The following is an 18,866-nucleotide window of genomic DNA, read 5'->3' as shown; positions in this document are numbered from 1 at the left end:
AATGATCTTGATCGAATTCCGAGCGATCTGCAAACCGAGCAAAAAATGCGGAGAAGGACAAGGTTCAACCCCGGTGACTTTGCGAGCCGACAGACGCTTTGCCACGCTATCCGTACCTTTGTCTGGGTCTCAGAAACTGAACAACTCGTTGGGGCTGCATCTCTCCGTCCTCATCGACGAGACTGTAGCTCACTGTCGCTAGTGGCATCATGAGAGCCACTGCGCTGTATCTAGCCATTGTGGCCGTCTGCGCTCGGTGTACTGCAACCCCAGTATCCTATGCGACATCCGGCAACACAGCTGCTATCAATAAGGTGACACCAAAGGAATGGGCAGCCTTGAAGACAGCCGTTGGAGGGAGACTGTACCCACTCAAGCCATGGCCCTCACCCTGCTATTCGGCATACAACAACGGGACGTCAACGGTTGTGCAGACCCCGGATCTGCTTGGTGGCTGCAAGACGGTGCAGTCAGACTACACAGATCCGCCGAGCATTTCCAACCAACCTGCTGGCTACCATCAGCCGAACTGGGCGGCGTGCTTGAAGACCTCACAAAGCTGCAATCTGAACTCCCTATTGCCTCAAGACCCGACGTATTACGCACCGCCGGCAGTATGCTACCAAGGTAGCGTGCCGTCGTACTACATCGATGTCAGGCAAAATTCAGATGTGCAAGCTGCGCTGGCATTCAGTCAATACACGGGCGTACCCCTCGTCGTCAAGTCGACCGGTCACGATTACAAAGGTCAGTCGTATACGTCATGACTAGTGAGCAGGCAAGCTGATCTCTGCATGGCAGGTCGTAGCTCGGCGCCCAACTCACTTATGCTCTGGATGCATAATCTCAAAGCTTTGACGTATTCTGACAGCTACGTCGCATCCGGCTGCGCTGCTTCTACGGCCACATCTGCTATCACTATGGGCGCCGGCACCCAATTCATTGACGCTTACAACTTTGCCGATTCCCATAACAAAGTCATCGTTGGCGGAAGCTCTGAGACCGTCGGCATCACAGGCGGCTGGCTTGCCGGTGTCGGTCACTCTGCTCTCAGCAATACACTCGGTCTCGGTTCTGACAATGTGCTCAGTATTACCGCGGTCACCGGCAAAGGACAGGTTTTGACTGCTACACGGTGCAGTAACCAGGGATTGTTCTTCGCTATGCGAGGCGGTGGCACCTCCTATGCGGTATTGATGAGCGCAACATTCAAGGCACATCCCGCTGTTACGCTGCAGACTGCATACATCAGATTCGTCACTGCGAACCTCAACGGTGTTGAAGGCTTTGTCAAGACTCTGATTGCAAATCAGCAGGCGCAAGAAGCGGCAGGCTTCGGAGGTGCGCGGTACTTGTCATTACATCGCATCCACTAATGTTTGATGCAGGCTATATCGTGCCAGGCGCTATGGGCACCCAGCAGGCTGCTGGTCTTATCCTGTTCACACCATCCGTTAATCTGACGACGGCCCAGGCAGTCATGAAGCCAGTGACAGACTATGTCCAGAATACCTTTGGTACCGGCAACGTACCTCTAACGAATCAAGTGACTACTACGGGTTCCTTCCTGCAGACATACAAGTCAACGATCCTTCCGAACCAGGAAAAGTCTGGCATCAGCCTGCATCTGGCCTCCAGACTGGTGCCGAAGACAGCCTTCAAGGATGCTCCTAGTCAAGCCGCTCTCCTATCGGCAGTGATGAATGCCGTAAAGACGCTAGTACCTATCGTACCCGGTGTTGCCACTCTCGGTCTTTATGACTTTACGGCAAATCCAGCACAGATCCTTGTGACCACGCCGGCGAATTACAAGACGGATGGTACTGGTTCAGCGAACCCTGCCTGGTACTCATCGTCATGGCATTTCCCTATGGGCAGCGGTTTTGCAGACACATCTACCTCGGCCCAAAGTCAAACAGCCTATGCTCTTACACAGAAGGCTATTGCACCTTTGCGAGCGATCACGCCCATCGCTGCTTATCAAAACGAGGCAGACAGCGACGAGCCGAATTACACGCAGTCATTCTGGGGCAGCAATTATGCAAATCTGCTCAAGGCGAAACAGGCATACGATCCCCTCAATCTCATACAACATCACCAAGGCGTTGGTTACAACGCATCTGATCCGCGCTATAGCTGTTTCGATAACTGAACGCTCACATCGGCCAAAGCGGACATGAACGGAGCGGAGCAGCCAGGCAGAGCAGTCAAAACGGGAGTTGCCGAGCACGGCCTGAAAATGGGATGACATCCACTGTTATATACATGCGTGCATCTGCTACACTAGCCTGATATCTCCCCTGAGAAGTAATGGCCTGATAGCGTGATACTGCAGCAGGTGGATAGATTCCGGTTCGAGGTCCAGCTCTTCGCCACTGGAGCACATATCAGTAGATGACCTGCGAGCGAGGAGTACGACAGACCTGGGGAGCTGTATGGGTCCGCAAGCACGTCTGACCATGCAAATGATGCCCGATCTCATGTCCGGCAGCTCGACTGCATATCGATTTTAGCAGCGATCAGGGCGACAGCACAGGATTGCTACGTGCCCATCTCTTCGGTATCTAGGGCTTGTAAGCGTTCGGGCAGTCCTTTCACGAAGCTGTTGACCATCAGCTTGTCGACCATGCGTTGGTATCTGCTCTACATCAGCCAAGCCTATTTCATCATACACATAGCTCACCTTGTCAGGTATTCGCTTTCTAAGGAAGTGAGCTTTGCCTTTGCTTCCGCGTCGGCGAGCAGATACTGAGCAAATCGTTCAATCTGTCGCTCGCATGAACACAAGCCATCGCAATCTCGTACGACCGACCTTGTCCATACGAGTACGCAGATATGACTGCAGAAGCCATTTGACGCGCTCCATGTCAGTCTGGACGAGCATGAGCTGAAAGTGGAGCTCTTCGCTCGTCGAGTCTCCATCTTTGAGCAGATTGACCGCATCCGTCTGCGGTCTCGATATGAGGGATGTTTTGCTATTGCTTCGCAGGGACGCACCTGTTGCTCTATCTGCTCTAGCAAAGAGTCGACAAGATCCTCCTGATGCGGCAAGACTTCTGGTGCCATCCGCTCGTTCTGCCAATGCCGTCGCAGAGTTTCTATCTGACTCTCGTTGGTCTGAGTATCATCGAGGAGCAGGGCGTCCTCTTCGGCGAACGTGAGGTCAAGATCCAGGTCAAAAGCTCCGCCTGCGATTTCATCTCGACTTCTCATTCGTTGCCGCTTCGTGTCGCGCGTTACTCTGGAAGTCTCTCTACTAGCTTGGTAACCCTCCGAGACATCTAGGGGCAGCTGGGTAGCCTCAGATTCTGTCCTATGCCGGGCCGCCGCTTTGCCATTAGGTACATGTCGCGTGCCTGCTGGCGAAGCCTCGGTCCTGCCGTTGCTCGTCTGCTCCTCGTCATCATCGAAGAAGCCGCGAGACGTAGCGAGCTCGTTCGGCAACGGCTTTTGAGCTGCAGCGGCTGCTGCAAGTGAGCGAGGACCCGGTCCTGCTATGGCGCCTCCATTCTGTCGAGGCGGACTTCTTCGCGGCACGGGCGGCGGTGGCTGCACGATCGGTGACTGTTCGTCGTCGTCATCATCGTCGAAGAAGCCTGGCATGCTGCGACGGGCCGCTGCTGTGAGGACCTGGATCGACTGACTGCTGGCTCGTCGCGCACACGAGGGACGCGCTTTTTGGCTGCAACGGCCTACGCTGCCATCATCATACACCCACCTTGGAGCTCGGGTATGAGCCGACCAGACAGTCTGAAGCTGGTGGAGCAGCCTCAGACTGATGGCTTAGCTATGGACAGGTCGATTTTCGTGCTTGACCAGGTCAAATTGGCTCAAGCCGTCAGCACGGGTCGAGGAGAGATATACTTGCTCACTTGGCTTGCTTCAGTCGAGCAAGCGCTACACAAAGGCTCGATCGTGCGTCAAAGACTCAGTACGAACTAGCATGAGCTCATCAGACCTTGCAGGAGCTTGTCCGAGCATGTCAGACCAATTTAGAGCAAACTCTCTTGCGCCTCATCGCTGGTATAGCGCCAACGTCGCCCACGACCGTCGAGCCTGTACCCATGCCTCGACCAGGACGACCGCTGCGTCAATTTGTAGCAAGATGCTTCATCGTCCTGTACACGCGAGCAGAGACAAAGACGCTGTTCGACACCGTCAGAAAGCTCATCAACGCCTTGCTGGGACTTGATCAGCCTGATCAGATCACGACTCCCACTGCAGGCTCTACACCCACTCTCAGCAGCTCATCTGGCTCGGGCACAGTGCCCAAGCCGACACTGCAGAGCGAGAAGGAGATCAGAGTGGCGCAACTCTATCTCTTGGGCGAGTTGATGTACGCGCTCGGTCAAGGTGTCATGTCACAGTTTGTAGACACCATCCTTGCCTGTCAAAAGCTCTACAGGGCATCAGCACAGCCCGTCGTGGTCAGACATGCTGCACTGGTCTGTTTGCGGAAGACATTGTCAATGGGCGCACTTTCGCTTGCCGATGGGCTGGCTCGAGATTTGCTCAAGCAATTCAGAAGTCTGCTGAATGATCGCAGCCCGCCATTGCAAAAGGCCGCTGCCGAATGTCTGCAGGCTTATCACGAAGCCACTGCTAGCTTGGCCTTGTCCGATCTTGACGCGACGCTGTCCGCATGCTTTCGTGCGCTTGATGCTGCAGACGTGACCACCCGTCGCTCAATCGCACGCCTTGTGTCCGGTCTGCTGGCTATGTCGCAGATCGAAGGCTCGGCACCGCGTGTAGAGAAGACGAAGAAAGCGGCTTCGAAGGACGTCAAAGGCGCTGATGACGATGATGAAGTCGCTCCTCCTCCTGCCGGCGAAGAAGCCACGGCAACGCTCTTGACGCCCTCGGCCATGCTCGCACAGCTCTCTACACCCTATAACAAGCCCAGCACGACCTCTTCGACTCGCGTCGCTTTGATCAATATCTATGCAATGCTCTTCACAACGCTCGGCCAAGCATATGTCGAGCAGTACTACGCCGACATACTCAGACATCTCGTCAATGATCTTGCAGGCTCCGTCAGATTCACGTTTAACCGTAATGAGGCGCTGGCGACCCGAAAACTGATCGCAATCTTACTGCGCGATGTGCTCGCAGAAAGGCTACTTTCCGAGCAAGGTCAGATCCTCGCGATCGGCGAGCTGACTCGCATCTACCTCGCAAAGTGGCCGTCCGAGCTACCAGGTACGACTGCGCCCAGTAAAGCTGCTCTCGTCTTGGCACTGGGCGAAGTCACTGGGCTCCTCAGACAACTAGGTAGCGCGCCTTCTCAGATACAGTCACTCCTTCAAGAACCGCTCCAACGGCTCGCCGGGCATCCAAGTCATTCTGTTCAGGTTGCTGCTGCTGCAACGCTCAAGGCATTTTGTCTAGCTGTTCCCAATCAACTAGAAAGCAATATTGCCTACATGCGGGAGGCGATCGTAAAAAGCACAGCATTACTAGCGACCCCCAACGCTTCGCCAGTCCTTGCCCGTAGAGCTGCCGGTCAGGCATATGCGATCTCTGCACTGATTAGTATCGTCTCATCGAAGCCGCTGTATGTTGCCTTTGATAGCAGCAACAAATGCTTTACTCTATCGCTCGATTTGCTTAAAGCGAGCGGAGCACACGAGCTGCACATCTCTTCCGTCGAGATACAAGTCGCCTGGACGATCCTTGCGGCTCTCATGACGCTTGGCCCGAGCTTTGTTAGGCCGCACCTGTCGCAATTCCAGATGCTCTGGAAGAATGCACTGCCCAAACCAACAGCCAAAGACATGGCTGCAGCCAATTCACGCTCCGATACTGAATGGGGCTTCCTACTGCATATCCGCGAGTGCAGCTTGGGCTCGATCTATGCCTTTCTGAAATACAATCAGACGATCATGACGTCTGACATCTCTCGCAAGCTCGTTGCGCTGCTCAGCAACGGCTTCGCATTCCTCAACGCCTTCATCTCGCAGAAGAGCCTTTTGGTGCTTCAGCAGTCTGCTTCGACTTCTTCTGTACTGCGCCTGGTCGACCGAGAAATGCTCTTTCGACGTAGGCTGCTCCAGTGCTTTGCATTCGTGGCGACTTCTGCAGCTGCGGAGCCTCTACATGCCGGCCTGCTAGGCTCCTGTCTGGCTGTCATTGCTGATCCAGAACGCTTTCCCGGGGCACAGGTCGAATCGGCCATCGCTGCTGCCTCTGCAAACTACACGACAGTATGGGAGATGACCGATGGCTTTGCGGGCGGTGTGACGAGCCTCATGACTCCGAGAGGACTCGCCATCGATGCTCCGGAAGGATTGCAGCGCAGGACAAGACTGAATCGTGACGCGATAGAGAATCTCATAGACGAGCAGCTCGAGCAGCCGCTAGCGCTGCAACGCGAATTCGACACTGCCTTGCTGCTGCTGAGACCGAACGCGACGCAAAGGACGGAAGCTCCTCCGCCTGCGAACGGCGTTGTTGACGCAGCGATCCATCTCCTGGCACGCCTCGTGCCTTACCAAGATCATGGGATTCAGCACAAAGTCATTCAACAAATCCTGAACTGCATCAATTCTCCTAGGCTTGAGCGAATACCTGCTCGGCGCATGGCGATACTGGTCAATAGTACGGCCGTGGTCTTGGGAGCACTGCGACGCTCAAACGGCGTGCAACCTTCTCGGGCTCACGAGGTTCTCACGCTTCCGTATATCAGCGGCCTCTACAGAGATGTCATCAAGGTATACTCTTCGCGCAGCATCCTCATCATACTCACTGATCAAGTTTGCAGGCATCTTTGCTCCACTCGGATACGCGACTGCGTGCTGCGGGCAGCGAAGCTCTGGGTCGGCTTTGCTCCATAGCCGGCACGGCTTTCATGGCCAATCAGATCCAGTATTGCGTAAGCGAAGTCGTCCGGAATACAGATCCTAATGGGAGGGCGGGTTGTGCGCTTGCATTTGGCGAGATCTACTCCTACGTAGGTGGTATGGCTGCTGGGCCGGTGCTCAAGACGATCGTCGATGTCCTGATGTCACTCAGCTCTGATCCGCATCCTACGGTTCACTACTGGGCACTGGAATCGCTCAGCAAAGTCATGGACTCTGCGGGTCTGGCTTATGCGATGTACACCAACGCAACACTTGGCATGCTGACGCGATTGTACATGCAAGACAGTCACGAGCCGGAGGGCGGCTCGGCTATCACCGTCTACCTGCGGGGTGATCTACCTGCCTATCAAGCATTCTGCCGAAGCATCGACGCTGTCATTGGTGTCCTCGGGCCAGAGCTGCGAGAGTCCGCGAGAGTACGCGAAATCGTCTTACTGCTGCTCACTGAACTCGCGCAAGATCCCGATGAGGGTGTCATTGTAGAGGCTCTGAAAGCGACACAGCGCTTCTTGATCTTCGCAGCAGATCATCTCGACCTCGCTGAGCTTGTTGGCAAGCTACGAGGCTTCCTTGCCGCGTCACGCCAGCCGCTGCGAATTGCTGCTGTCAACAGCGTTTATCAGCTGGTTCAGCGCGACGCGGCATCAGTATCACGACTGGGTGGCGATAAGCTCGTTGAAGAGCTGTTTGCGCTTCTCGACGATGATCCGACCATCGACGGCGTCAGGGATGCGATAGCGAGCTGGCTCCGCCAGACAGCAGGCGATAATCCATCTGCATGGATTGATATCTGTCAGCGCATCATGGTCAAGTCGACTGCAACAAAAAGAATTGCTGCAGACCAAGATGCGGTAGGCGGAAGGCAAGCAGGCCTTGTCGACGAAGAGTCGCAGGGACTCGGTCTCGAGATGCAAGGGCCGAAGCTAGGCGGTGTACGAGCGGCAGCGTCCTCCAATAATATAGCGCGATGGCGTACACAGCTGTTCGCGCTCGAATGCTTGCATCTAGTCTTCGTCACACTACTACGGTCTGGACGGAGAGAGCATTTCGATGCTCGACTAGCGCATGCCGCAGGTCCAACGAAACGCTACCTGCTGATCAATCGCGTTCCGGATCTCATCAAAATGGCTTTCAGCGCTTCGACGGCGCATGTCATGGAGATCCGCGTCGAGGGCCTCGCTGTCCTGCGTGACGTTATCGAGGTAAGTTATGTGCAGGTGTATCCGCTCAAGGTTGACTTCGCGGTCATGCAGAACTTTCGCACGGCCGAGGATCCGGATTTTGCCGATGCGCTCTTACTTGAGCAGTATCAAGCGCCAATTGCTGCCGCGTTGACGCCTGCATTCGCCGCTGATTCTTTCCCGGAAGTGCTCTCAGCAGGCATACAGGTCTGCGCGACCTTTGTTGGCAGCGGCATTATCAAGGAGATCGATCGAATGGGTCGCATACTCAAGTTGCTCATTAGCGCGCTTGAAAGCTGCAAAGGTGGGCGTCTGAGCGATCTCGGCATATTTGCTTACGCCAGTGTGCAGATCCTGAGATGCATTCGATGGGCGAAGTGCAGCACCTTAGCTCGACTGCAGTCGTCATGCTCAAAACGTCCATTTTCGCTGCATGGGCGGAATTCCAAACAGCAAGCGTCAAGCAGCCTTATCTGTTGAAAGTCATCACACCGTACCTCGCGGTTCTGTGTCCATTCTGGGTCGCATCTCTGCGAGAATATGCCTACTTTCGAGGCAATCCGGAGCTAGCAACATCAGATTCAAATGCGACGGCCGACAAGGGCTTGACGCGCGATGTCGCACTGCCGTATTACGAGAACACGTGGCCACATATGCTCGATGCTGTCGGCTCACTGTTACGTGCTGATAGCCCAGAGATGATTGCTACGCTAACCGGGGCGCCAATTTCGAGTCCAAAACGAGCACAATCGACAGCCCCGACAGGAGATGTGCACATCGCCCTTGGACTCGCTTTCGAGCTTCTCGCTGACGGCGCGCTGTCCGAAAGCCAGCACAGAATAGCGGAGACTTGCTTGAGCGCTCTCGAAGGCCTTCTGCGGCCGTCGGTGTCGGGCGACTACGCGCTTCTGCCAGCGGTGTTCAACGAGATTTGCCATTTGTCCTATCGCATCATCAGCACTGAAGACTCGACTCTCCAGCTGCGGGTCAATGCCCTCCTGCTATCTCTGACACGGCATCGTAGAGCTGGAACTGGGCGTGGTGCGGTCCAGTAGGTAGTCTCTGAATGTAAAGGTGCCTACTGACGCGTTCATCATGCAGCATAAACGGCAATGTCAACGGATCATCCGACGTGTCACAAATGACACAGCTACTTTCCGTCGCACTAGCATCGCTCTCGGAAGCCGTGCCAGCCACACGCCCCTCGACTTCGCGAGGTAGGCCCGGCGAGTGTCGAGATTCCTACGCTGAATTACCTATCAGCTGCGCGACAGGGTCAAGACGTGTACGTCAAATTAGTCGTCCAGACGATCTCGTTCTTCCTCGACATTGCAGACAATCAGAGCGACTGCGATCGACAGCATCTTTATGCCTTTGCCTTGGAAATCTACGGCAGTAGGTCTGATCTACATGCGAAGGGCCAAACTGATTCGGCCACAGGAATCTTGCGAGACGAAGCTTTTGCTTTCGATCTTGTACCAGCAACTTTAGGATCACTGCAGGCAATCGCAGCTCGAATGGGCGCTGACAGTCCGAGCCTGCTCGGCTTTCTCGCAGTCTCCATACGCGAAGGACGTCGTTTACAAGCGCAAAACGACCGCGCTACGCAAAACAAGCTGAAGGGTCATATTCTTGCCTCTTCGCTTGTGCTCACATCATTATCGCGCTCGACGATACTTTATCAAACGCTTCTCGACGACTTTGGCCGACTGATGTCGTCTGCGGCTAATTCCGAGACATTCGAGATCGCATCTACTGCCAGTCACTGCTGTCGGACCATTTTCACCACAGCCCTGAAGAGTAACACTGTGCTCCGCCGGTGCTTCGCTGCGATTCTGCCAGCCCTTATCGCTCGTCTTCTGCGTTCCAGACGCATACAGGAAAGCGAAGGCGAAGTAGCGCTTGCAATTGATATTATTCGCACTCTGGCCCTTGTAGCCTCTGATGCGCCTGCAAACCATCGTGAGGTCCATCTATCGTCGTGCATACAGCTCTGACTTTGGCTGGCCACAGGCGAGAACATGCTGGCAATGGTCTTGCCGGCACTTGTCATGCTGCTCGATCCTGACAACGCGAAGGCACCGCTGCATCTCGCAGCGGTCAAACAAATAGTCGATCTGGCAGCGCTGGATCCACTTGCGTTTAAGCAAACGACTCAAGGCCTCACGCCAGATGGTCGAGCATCTCTTCAGCTGGCCGTTCGACAGACGATGCAAGGCGGCCATACAACACGCGCGCCACTGACAAAGGCAGCTCCCACTATTTCACTCAAAGCCTTCTAGAACCACTCAATGCTGCGCTAGGAAGTGTCAGATGCGCGTATGTTACATGCCTAGACCAGCTAGCTTGTCGGTCACTGCGTCCTCTGCTGTCCCGGAGAGCTCCTTCGCTGCCGTTGCCGGGCCTTGTGTCGACGCTCCAGATGATGCGACGGGCTTGCTCGGATCAAAGAGCATCGTGCTTCTAGGCGCCGGTCGCGGGATGTCTGCGTATTCGAATTCACCGGTCTCCTCAGTACCCGCAGGCTTATAGCTGTGCGCGTAGACATCTTGCTCATTGCTTGGCGGATGACCGTGCATGTACTGGGCGGCAAATGCATGCGGATAGTAGGGCTGCTGCAGATGATGTGGTGCCCACTGCTCGGGTGGTTGCGCACTTTGCATTGGACCGTAGGGCGAGTATTGCCCCGCACTAAGATACTGACCACCCGTGTGATAGGCGGGCATCGGCGCAGGTGCATAGGGTCGAGGCTGATTGTAGGCATACGCTTGTTGCTGCACGTGCACGCCTGTAAGATAATGCGTTTGCATGCTCCGCGTCATGTCTGAACGCTGCATGGCTTGCTGATGCGGTGCCATGTTTGCCATCTGATGCTCATGATAGATCATCTGTCGAGGCGAGTGTGCTCTTGCACTTCCGGAAGAAGCAGAGCGGAGATCTGCGATCGACGCGGCTCGAGACGAGCTCTCGGACGCCGCACGAGAGCCCGTCTTCCTATACGGCGAAGTGTTGCCCTGAACTGACCAACTTGGCTTGGCCGGTAGACTAGGATGAGCACTGAGTAGGGTCGAGGGTCTAGTCTGCTCAGCGGCTGCGCCTTGCAGGGAACCGTTCTCGCTGGCCATGCCGGCAGAGCTGCTAGAAGTGCTGCTGCGAGACGAGCTGTGACGGCCGAGCGAAGCTGTATCGATCGCGTGCGTCTGCGCCAGCCTCGCCGGGCTAACCTCGGCACCGGCTTGACTTGCGGAGCTGTAGGTCGTCCTGAAGTGAGTATTGACAGACGATGCCGTTCGGCTGGAAGAAGTCGACGAGCTGGACATGGACGAAGGTGGTCGAAGTTCGGGCGGCGTGTACTGAGCATATGCCTGATGCCCGTAGCCCATCGCGACGTTGTGGAGCTGATCGTATTGCGGCGCCCATTGACCGGGAAGCAAATGCGGCGACATATCAACACCAGACATCATGCGAGGCGGGCCATAGCCTGCGCTATGCTGGGCTTCCATCGGTCGAGACCAGCCCGACGAAGGCTGGTGTTGCGGGTAGTACGGATGACTCGAAGGACCCGCGATGGGGTCATACGCCATGTTCGGTGCTGGATAGCCGCGATGAGCTTGTGAGTCCCAATTCGGCACTGCAGATGGTTGCCTAGGGAAATCCTGCTGACGAGTCACTTGCTGTCGCGAGATGGGTATGCCGCTTCTGCGAGGCGCATTTGGTACTGGAACATTCGCTCTTGCGGGGCCCGCAGCTTTCGTCTCTGTCTCTTTGCTCTGACTTGCAGCAGCCGTCGACTCTTCCAGATCCTTGAAGATCCGCAAGCGAGCTTCGGCGTAAGCTGCCTCGCGCTCCTCGAGAGTCCTCTTCTCGCTGCTCGTGCTGGAAGATGCACCTGCGTTGCTTGAAGGTGGTCGGGAAGGCAGACCATGTGAATTTGCTCCAGAGCTTGGCGCGTTGCGCGGCATGATCCTGAAATGTTGGGGCGGCACTATTGTCTGACCGTCGAGTACCGGCACGATCGATGACCCTGGACTGCTAGGAGGGGCAGATTTGGCTTCTGGGGCCGGCAAGTCACCTGAAACCATATTGAGCGCAGGCGCGGTCAAAGGTGTAGGAGAGAGCGCCGGCGAGTCTGCGGCTGCTTGCGCAGCAAGGTACGCTGTTAACCTCAGGCTGGGTCTGAAGAGGGAGAAACGCGTCAGCGACGATATACAGACAGATCGAACAGAACACCTACGTGGCGGTATCTTCGGTTTTGACTAGCGTGATTGTACTGTGAGCGGTGCTCGAGCTTGGCTGAACGAGCATAGCTGGGTTGCGGATACCGACAGGCGACATGCTGCCGGTAGCTGCATTTGATGCTTCCGCTTGGACCTCCCTCTTGATGTTCCAAGTGTCAGCAAGGCGATGGACGAGCAGTCGTTGGTACGCATTCAATATTGGAAACACTGGCGCCGTCAGTGCGAGCGTCTGCCTGTGAACGCGAGCAGTGATCAGATTCTGGCTTGTTCTCCGGAAGTCGGCGGGACCTACGAATCCTTTTGAGTAAAGAAGCGTTCGATTTCGAGGTCAATCCTTAGCAGGAACATGCGATCTTTGGGCACACGGAGCGCGTCTATGAGCGACTTGTCGAATGATTCGGATGGGACGTAGGCTCTCTCGGTGCTACCACCACCACCGCTTGCCCCGAGGGCTTCGTCTGCGTCTCTCGTCTTTGAGCTCGCGGGTACTCTTGGCGCTGTGCTCGTCTTCAAAGGCTCTGGATCACTGTTGGGGGTTCGAACAAGTGCCACAGGCTTCGTGAGCGTCGGCGTTCGCCTGAGCAAGGAGACTTTGGGTACGGGCGATGCCTCCCTGGAAGCCCTGACATCGTCGGTTGCCGTTTGCAGCGTCATCTGAGGGGATAGCGAGCCAGAGGGTGCATTGACCATGACTGTCTGCATCCCGACACCGCTCGTCTCGTGACCAGCCACGATCAAGCTAGGATTATTGTTAGCAGAGCAGGACGAGGCGAGCGTGAGCAAGCTCGTGCGGCAGCGGTTGACGCAATTCGATCAGACAGGAGGGTTTGGCCCACCGAGCGTGCCCATCTTTCTACTTGCTTGCTGGCAACGAGGTGCGCTCATCAGTCTGAGCGTCAGGCTGGACAATCTCTGTCTGCTACGTTGGGTCAAGCACTGCTCATGTGCACAAGCGCTCGTCGAGATCGCCGGCGCGACTTTGGACGATTGCCTCACGCGACGTATGCATGGACAGGTCTAGCACATCCGCTAGTTTTGCAAATTCCAGGTATGCCGCCACACGAGGCCCCAGTGGTCCGTGATAGGCCCTGCCAGCTGGTATGAGCGCAGATGAGGGGACGCATGCGCAGAGCTTGCCTTCTAAGCCAAAGGCGGTGTTCTTGAACCAGAGGAACGTCCCCACGATCCAGCTGGCCACCAAGCTGAAGACGGCGAGCTTGACATTGGGAGCAAAGCGTCTGGATTGAAACACGAAATGATCCAGCAGCATGCCGACCATGAGGACCGAGAAGAACAGTGCAGGTAGACTGTCAACGACGCGCTCAGGTGCAATCTGCAGCCAAAGAGCAGATGACGTACTAGTGATGGAGATAAGTGACTCTGCCCATGATCAGGAAAGGCACTTCAGAGCAGCCTCAGTCAAATGCTTGGATAAGTCTTAGTACGCACAGTAGTGAAGTGCCCAGCCGCCGAATGCGATCCGCCCGCAGTGAGTAAAGTGAGCCCATTGATCTATGTCGGAGAATGTCAATCCTGTCAGATGCCCAAAAATTACGACGTACGCGGCGAGAGATCGTTTATCTTGCGTTGCTGACGCAGAATGTAGAATGATAGCAGGCCGAGAAAGGCGAAGAGCGAGATGGAGCCACCCCACCAGACAATGGGATTGCCGACGAGATAGTACTTGACGCTCGCGTCTGACCATCCGTTCATGCGCATGCCTAGATGGAGGAAGGGCCAGTCCATCGGCTTGGACGCGATGATGTCCTCTTTGTCGGGATCAGGCACCAGTGCGTTGTTTGACGTCATCATGGCAACGTTGAGGTGCCAAAAGTCGCGGAAGAAAGGTGATCTGTACAGCTTCATATCTCCACGTGGTACTGCGATGACGATCGGTCTGCGCCCGATATAGACTGAGCAAGTGTAGACGTACATCGATCGTTCCAGTGCCCCTCTATGTTCCAGTAGGTGTGCTCGTCCTTTTTGTTGTTCGTTTTGTCGCAAGACACTTCAACTTGCTTGAAGCCCCATTGAGGCAGTATAGCATTGGCAGCGCGTAGATAGCATCCCGAGTTGACGTGCCTGAAGCGCATGCGAGTCGAAAGACTGTGTATGCGCATCTGGGGATCATGTCCACCTCGCAAAAAGTCGTCCACGATCTCGATCTGCCAGTGATCGTTCGAGTCGCCCACGGTCGCATTGCCGTAACAACTGACTTCCATGTTGAGTTTCGAGACAGGCGCGGGTACGTTGTGACTGTGAAGGTTTCGCAAAGTCGGCTCGTGAACCAATCTGACGACATCTGTGCCTTTGAGATACAGCAGATCAGAATTGGGATCGACTGCCGGAGATTCCCAGGTCGGCGTGATGATCCACTCGTTGTTCGAGTCTTTGTAGTGGTAGCATGTGACTTGCTGCTGCTCTGATCCGACGGGGTATGTCTGTACGTGCGAATGTAGCAGGCCACCGCCGTAGCCCATATTCTTCAGAGTGATCTTCGATCCGTACACCGGCTCTGTGATGAGTCCCGATGAGATTGATGGCTCAACCGACGAGATCACATACCTAGTGGGTTGGCGCCAAAGTCGTTGCCGTATAGGTTCGCCTGGAATAGCGAGCTCATCTGAGAATCGCCAGGACCAGAATGATTGAGGATCAGGAAATGGATCTTGAAGCACGTCAGATAGACCACGAATGGCAGGAGAATCAAGCAAAGGCCACGAGCGATCCAATGCCGGATGTATACGTGCTTGCTCGAGACATGAGCTCGGTCGTTGCTAGTCACGTGAAACTTACCACTGGCATACGCAAATCGCCAAACTTGTCCCATAGATCATCGATCGTGTAGAAGCCGACGAGTGCGGTAGCGAAGAGACCTATCCATTTGACACTGCGCATAGCCCGTCAGTAGCAATAGTAGGCAACGAGGCAACAGACACACCTGGTGACGCAGCCAATGGAGAAACCGGTCAGAGCGAGCCAGAGCCACCAATCGAAGCTGAAAGAGCGCGTCTGATAATTGTGGAAACATGCGAGACAGTAGACCGTCGTGAACGTGAAAAATAGCAACAATGAATCGAGGAGAATGAAGCGACTGATAACCAGCCATGCAAGGTCTGCAGACCTTATCAGATTGGTTTCCAATTCAGAGACAGCTTGACATACCACAAAGAGTCATGAGCGTTACAATATGTCGTGAATAACCTGAGAAGCCGAGTTCGACGGCTGTGCCCCAGGCAAGTGGTACCATGGCTGCGCCAGGCAGTGCGAGAAAGATGCGCATCGCTTTGAAGGGGACGTGATCCGGATAGGTGTTGCCGGACGGAAAGTCATAAGATCCGTCAAAGCCGGACAGCGCACCGGCAAGACCGACGAGCATCTTGCCCAGCGGCGGATGTACGTCAAAGTAGAAAGTTCTATTGAGATAGTATGCGCCGAATTTGCCAAAGTGAGCCTGGGCGTGTGTCAGAGCAGACGTGTACGAGCTCTGTCGAGCTGACCTCGTCCCAGACGACCGTGTTGGACGCGCCTATCCTCCATAAGCGTGTGAAAAGGGCCAGGATGGTGTAGACAATCAAAGGCACATAGTCTCGAAGCTCGTCATACTGTGTTCATTCGGTTCAGGAGCCATAATTATACCACCCACTTGAGGCTCACATAAGCAGCGAGAGACCCTTTGAGACCTGTGCGATTCGTAGAGGCATAGCGCTGTTTCGAGTAGAGTGAGGACGGTGGATCTTTGCCGTGTCCCATTTCCTTTTGCCATTTGGTGGCAGATTGTCCCGGTCTTGCAGCAGGCTTGAACAGTTTCTCGTCTATCTCATCGTCACTGTAGTGCTTGGCAGGTCCACCATCGCTGAGCAGAGCATCGCCCAGAGACGTGCTCGGCTCGTCTGCTCGACGGCGGCTGACTGCACCTCTGCCCTCAGAGGCCATCTGCTGTCGAGGTGCTGAATCGCTATGGGTCGTCCTCCTTGGGCTGACGTAGTGAGTCGGTAAGCTTGTCTCGTTCGAATCACTGTCGTCAGATTGGTGATGTCTTGATTCTGATAGGAAAGGGTCCGTGAGTGAGCTCGAGCTCGGACTCGAAGCTGCACTGCTCGGCGTGAAGCGGTTGAGCGAGGGTGAACTGAGCGGCAGAACTTGCGACAAGGGCATTGACGGCCCCTGGAAAATGCTCAGCTCCGCTCGTGCTCACTCAAGCTGCGGCGAGCTGGACAATGTCTGTCAAGACTGCGGGCGCGGCAATACGCGTCGCGACTGGGACAGGTCAAGGCTAGAAGGGCGCACAGTATGCATTATGATTAGCCCTGTGTACGCCTGACCCTCCGCCTGAGGTGCAGATTGATCGCATCGTCGATCTCATCCGTCTTGTAAAAGTCTGCACGTCGACGCGCTTCTGCCAGATGGCTCGAGCCACCAAGAAGTGAAGCGCCCGTGCCTCTGTCGCCGGCGAGCAAGGTGTCTAGATCTCTGGCTTGCGAAGCGATCCAATCTTGCATGAACTGCTGCGGGTTGCTAGCAAAGGCGGCTGCAAAATCTCGCTTCTGCTTCTGTGCCTTTGCCGTCGCAGCCTGCATTGCAATCTGTTCGAGCAGGGATATATGTCAGCTTGTCAGCCATGAGTATGGTGTGTGCATACCTTTTCATCCATTGCAATGATTTCTTTGACCTTGGCTTCTGAGCTCACAGACTTGAGATCGAGATCGTTTGCCACATCAACAACGACCTTCTTTGCGGCCAGGTTCTCGACTTCGACGGGGATGTCAAAGGTAAGCTCTTTGCTCGCATGCTGATCGCTGACATCGACTTCATATTCAAGTATGACAGGGTCGCATTGGGACAGATAGCGGTTGAGGAATTCTTGCAAGAAGTGAAACGGTATAGACTCTGATTCGTTGAAGAGCTGTACATTGTGAATTAGCGCGATGGTGTCAATCGAACGGAGACGCGTACTCTTTTCAAAGGCTCATTGAGCCGTATACGCCGCTGGTCTTCTGGCATCGGCAGGCCCTCACTCTTGACATAAAGCCAGAGCGCCGTCAGACAATTAGGCCGCGTGTCTTGGTAGACATTGATCAGCCGAGCTAGCTCAGGCAGTACCTTGACACGCTCTGGATAGGGTGTGAGGTAGAGCGAAATGCGGGCTTTGCAAGGCTCTGAACCTGTCCGACTGACTCTGACGGCATCGACTGGGTTGCGTGTACTACTACGCGCCCATTCTGTTCGCCCGGAGCCGTTGAAGAGATGCTCTCGTCTGTCGAGATCGACTGTGATATGCGAGACTAGATTGGAGAAATGACGTGTGGAATCCTTGGAGAGCTCTCCCGACTCGCTCGTCTGCGAAACCTCGCGATTGTAGCCCGAGGCGAAGACACGTGGAGAAGAACATACAGTAAGAACCTCTCCAGCTATGTTGAGTGTCCACCTGGGGATACCTTGCTGCGTGGAGAAATCGACGGGTATCACTTCTTCGACTTTGGGCTTCGAGATATCTGATGCCGCAGGACCCGTCTTGGCTTCTTCGGACACCGACGCCGTTTCGGGCTTTGGAGCGTCGTCTGCCTTTCCTGCAGCTTCTGTTGATGCTTCAGCGCCGTTTTCGGCGGCCTGATCGGTCGTCTCTGATTCTACTGCCATGGGCGCAGGAGGCGGCGCGACTGATTCAGCAGCACGCTCTGCTTGGGCTTTGAGTCTAGCGTCATCAATTTGCCAGACTTGGTCTTGTAGACTGTTGCTTATCCTAATGCGGAGTGTGCGATGAAGGCTGGGCACGAGCGAGAGAGCGCCGCCTGCAAGCTGCCGTTGCTCTTCTAGCTCGACGCGCTGACGAGAGAGCGTCCAGTCGAGGCGTCGTTCTAGATCTGTCAGTCGGTCGTATGCATTGCTGAGTGCAGCGAGGTGACCGTCTGATTGGCGCGCAAAGATGGAATGAGAGTCATCTTGACCGTCGTCTAATTCTGCGAGCTTTGCGGCGTCAAAGCGAGGGAGCGCACGATCTGTAGGTCTCCTCTTTCTGCATCACACAGTCTAGGGGTCAGTCTGAGCCGGCACTGCATTCAGGAAGAGCCCACTTTGCAGCGCGTAGGACGGCCTCAGAGTCAGCCGACAGGGCGATCTGACTCGTCCTGCGCTTGTCCTGCTCTCTGGCAGCACTGGCGGCGTGGTGCCCTTGAGCAGAAGCAGCGTGCTGTTGCTGAGCAGCAAGATAGGCAGTCTGTTGTCTCGAGTGCGCTTCTGCAATGGCTGCATCTCTTGCGGCTTGTTGCTGTCGCGCGAGTATCTCCCGCTCTCGCGCTTGAGCTATGGCCTGCTGCTGTGCCTGCGCCTGAGCTTGTGCGGCTGCTGCCTGCTGAGCGTGTTGGGCCTGCTGCGCATGTAGGAGAGCTTGGGACGTGTAGCCTTGACTGTAGGCAGGCTGAGAGTATGGCGTGCCCTGTGCTAGACCATGTCGCGGTATGCCGGGCTGACCGGGGTTTGGGTAGGTCTGCTGCTGCTGCTGTTGAGCTTGGTGGGGTTGCTGGTAGCCCGCATAGCCACCGGAGGGGGCTATGGCCGAATAGTTTTGCATGTCGCCTCGACAGATT

General features: G+C 55.4%; 5 protein-coding genes across 5 annotated transcripts; 2 read left to right on the top strand and 3 right to left on the bottom strand.

The window, feature by feature from the left end:
- Positions 1-209: 209 nt before the first annotated feature.
- On the top strand, positions 210-2,152 carry L969DRAFT_44860 (uncharacterized protein; the record flags this gene model as incomplete). The annotated part of the gene is made up of 3 exons (XM_014714631.1): positions 210-747; positions 802-1,341; positions 1,389-2,152. The coding sequence occupies 3 exons, from the start codon at positions 210-212 to the stop codon at positions 2,150-2,152; spliced, it is 1,842 nt and encodes a 613-aa protein (XP_014570117.1).
- Positions 2,153-2,229: 77 nt separating this feature from the next.
- L969DRAFT_85312 (uncharacterized protein) lies at positions 2,230-4,045 on the bottom strand. The gene is made up of 7 exons (XM_014714630.1): positions 3,966-4,045; positions 2,998-3,915; positions 2,813-2,947; positions 2,684-2,766; positions 2,550-2,638; positions 2,424-2,496; positions 2,230-2,375 (listed from the first exon to the last, which is right to left on the bottom strand). The coding sequence occupies exons 2-7, from the start codon at positions 3,601-3,603 to the stop codon at positions 2,279-2,281; spliced, it is 1,083 nt and encodes a 360-aa protein (XP_014570116.1). The 5' UTR covers positions 3,604-3,915; positions 3,966-4,045; the 3' UTR covers positions 2,230-2,278.
- On the top strand, positions 3,733-10,323 carry L969DRAFT_15542 (uncharacterized protein; the record flags this gene model as incomplete). Its single annotated transcript, XM_014714222.1, has 9 exons — positions 3,733-3,915; positions 3,966-6,710; positions 6,761-8,062; positions 8,114-8,345; positions 8,393-9,092; positions 9,143-9,258; positions 9,305-9,436; positions 9,482-10,003; positions 10,055-10,323. 9 exons carry the CDS (start codon positions 3,733-3,735, stop codon positions 10,321-10,323), a joined length of 6,201 nt encoding a protein of 2,066 aa, XP_014569708.1.
- On the bottom strand, positions 9,877-16,517 carry L969DRAFT_101717 (glycosyltransferase family 39 protein). The gene is made up of 17 exons (XM_014714629.1): positions 15,937-16,517; positions 15,780-15,884; positions 15,445-15,733; positions 15,221-15,395; positions 15,076-15,169; positions 14,845-15,028; positions 14,213-14,794; positions 13,842-14,159; positions 13,729-13,791; positions 13,639-13,681; positions 13,417-13,586; positions 13,342-13,367; positions 13,137-13,198; positions 12,572-13,018; positions 12,276-12,512; positions 10,055-12,217; positions 9,877-10,003 (listed from the first exon to the last, which is right to left on the bottom strand). Exons 1-16 carry the CDS (start codon positions 16,435-16,437, stop codon positions 10,366-10,368), a joined length of 5,148 nt encoding a protein of 1,715 aa, XP_014570115.1. The 5' UTR covers positions 16,438-16,517; the 3' UTR covers positions 9,877-10,003; positions 10,055-10,365.
- Positions 16,518-16,560: 43 nt separating this feature from the next.
- On the bottom strand, positions 16,561-18,857 carry L969DRAFT_85307 (uncharacterized protein). Its single transcript, XM_014714628.1, has 5 exons — positions 18,354-18,857; positions 17,674-18,295; positions 17,236-17,619; positions 16,922-17,185; positions 16,561-16,865 (listed from the first exon to the last, which is right to left on the bottom strand). The coding sequence occupies exons 1-5, from the start codon at positions 18,848-18,850 to the stop codon at positions 16,584-16,586; spliced, it is 2,049 nt and encodes a 682-aa protein (XP_014570114.1). The 5' UTR covers positions 18,851-18,857; the 3' UTR covers positions 16,561-16,583.
- Positions 18,858-18,866: the final 9 nt, after the last annotated feature.

The sequence above is a fragment of the Mixia osmundae genome, assembly GCF_000708205.1.
Source record: "Mixia osmundae IAM 14324 unplaced genomic scaffold scaffold_2, whole genome shotgun sequence".
NCBI classification, from domain to species: Eukaryota; Fungi; Basidiomycota; class Mixiomycetes; order Mixiales; family Mixiaceae; genus Mixia; species Mixia osmundae.
The sequence above is the reverse complement of the archived record's forward strand: the minus strand, read 5'-3'. Positions and strand labels throughout refer to the sequence as shown.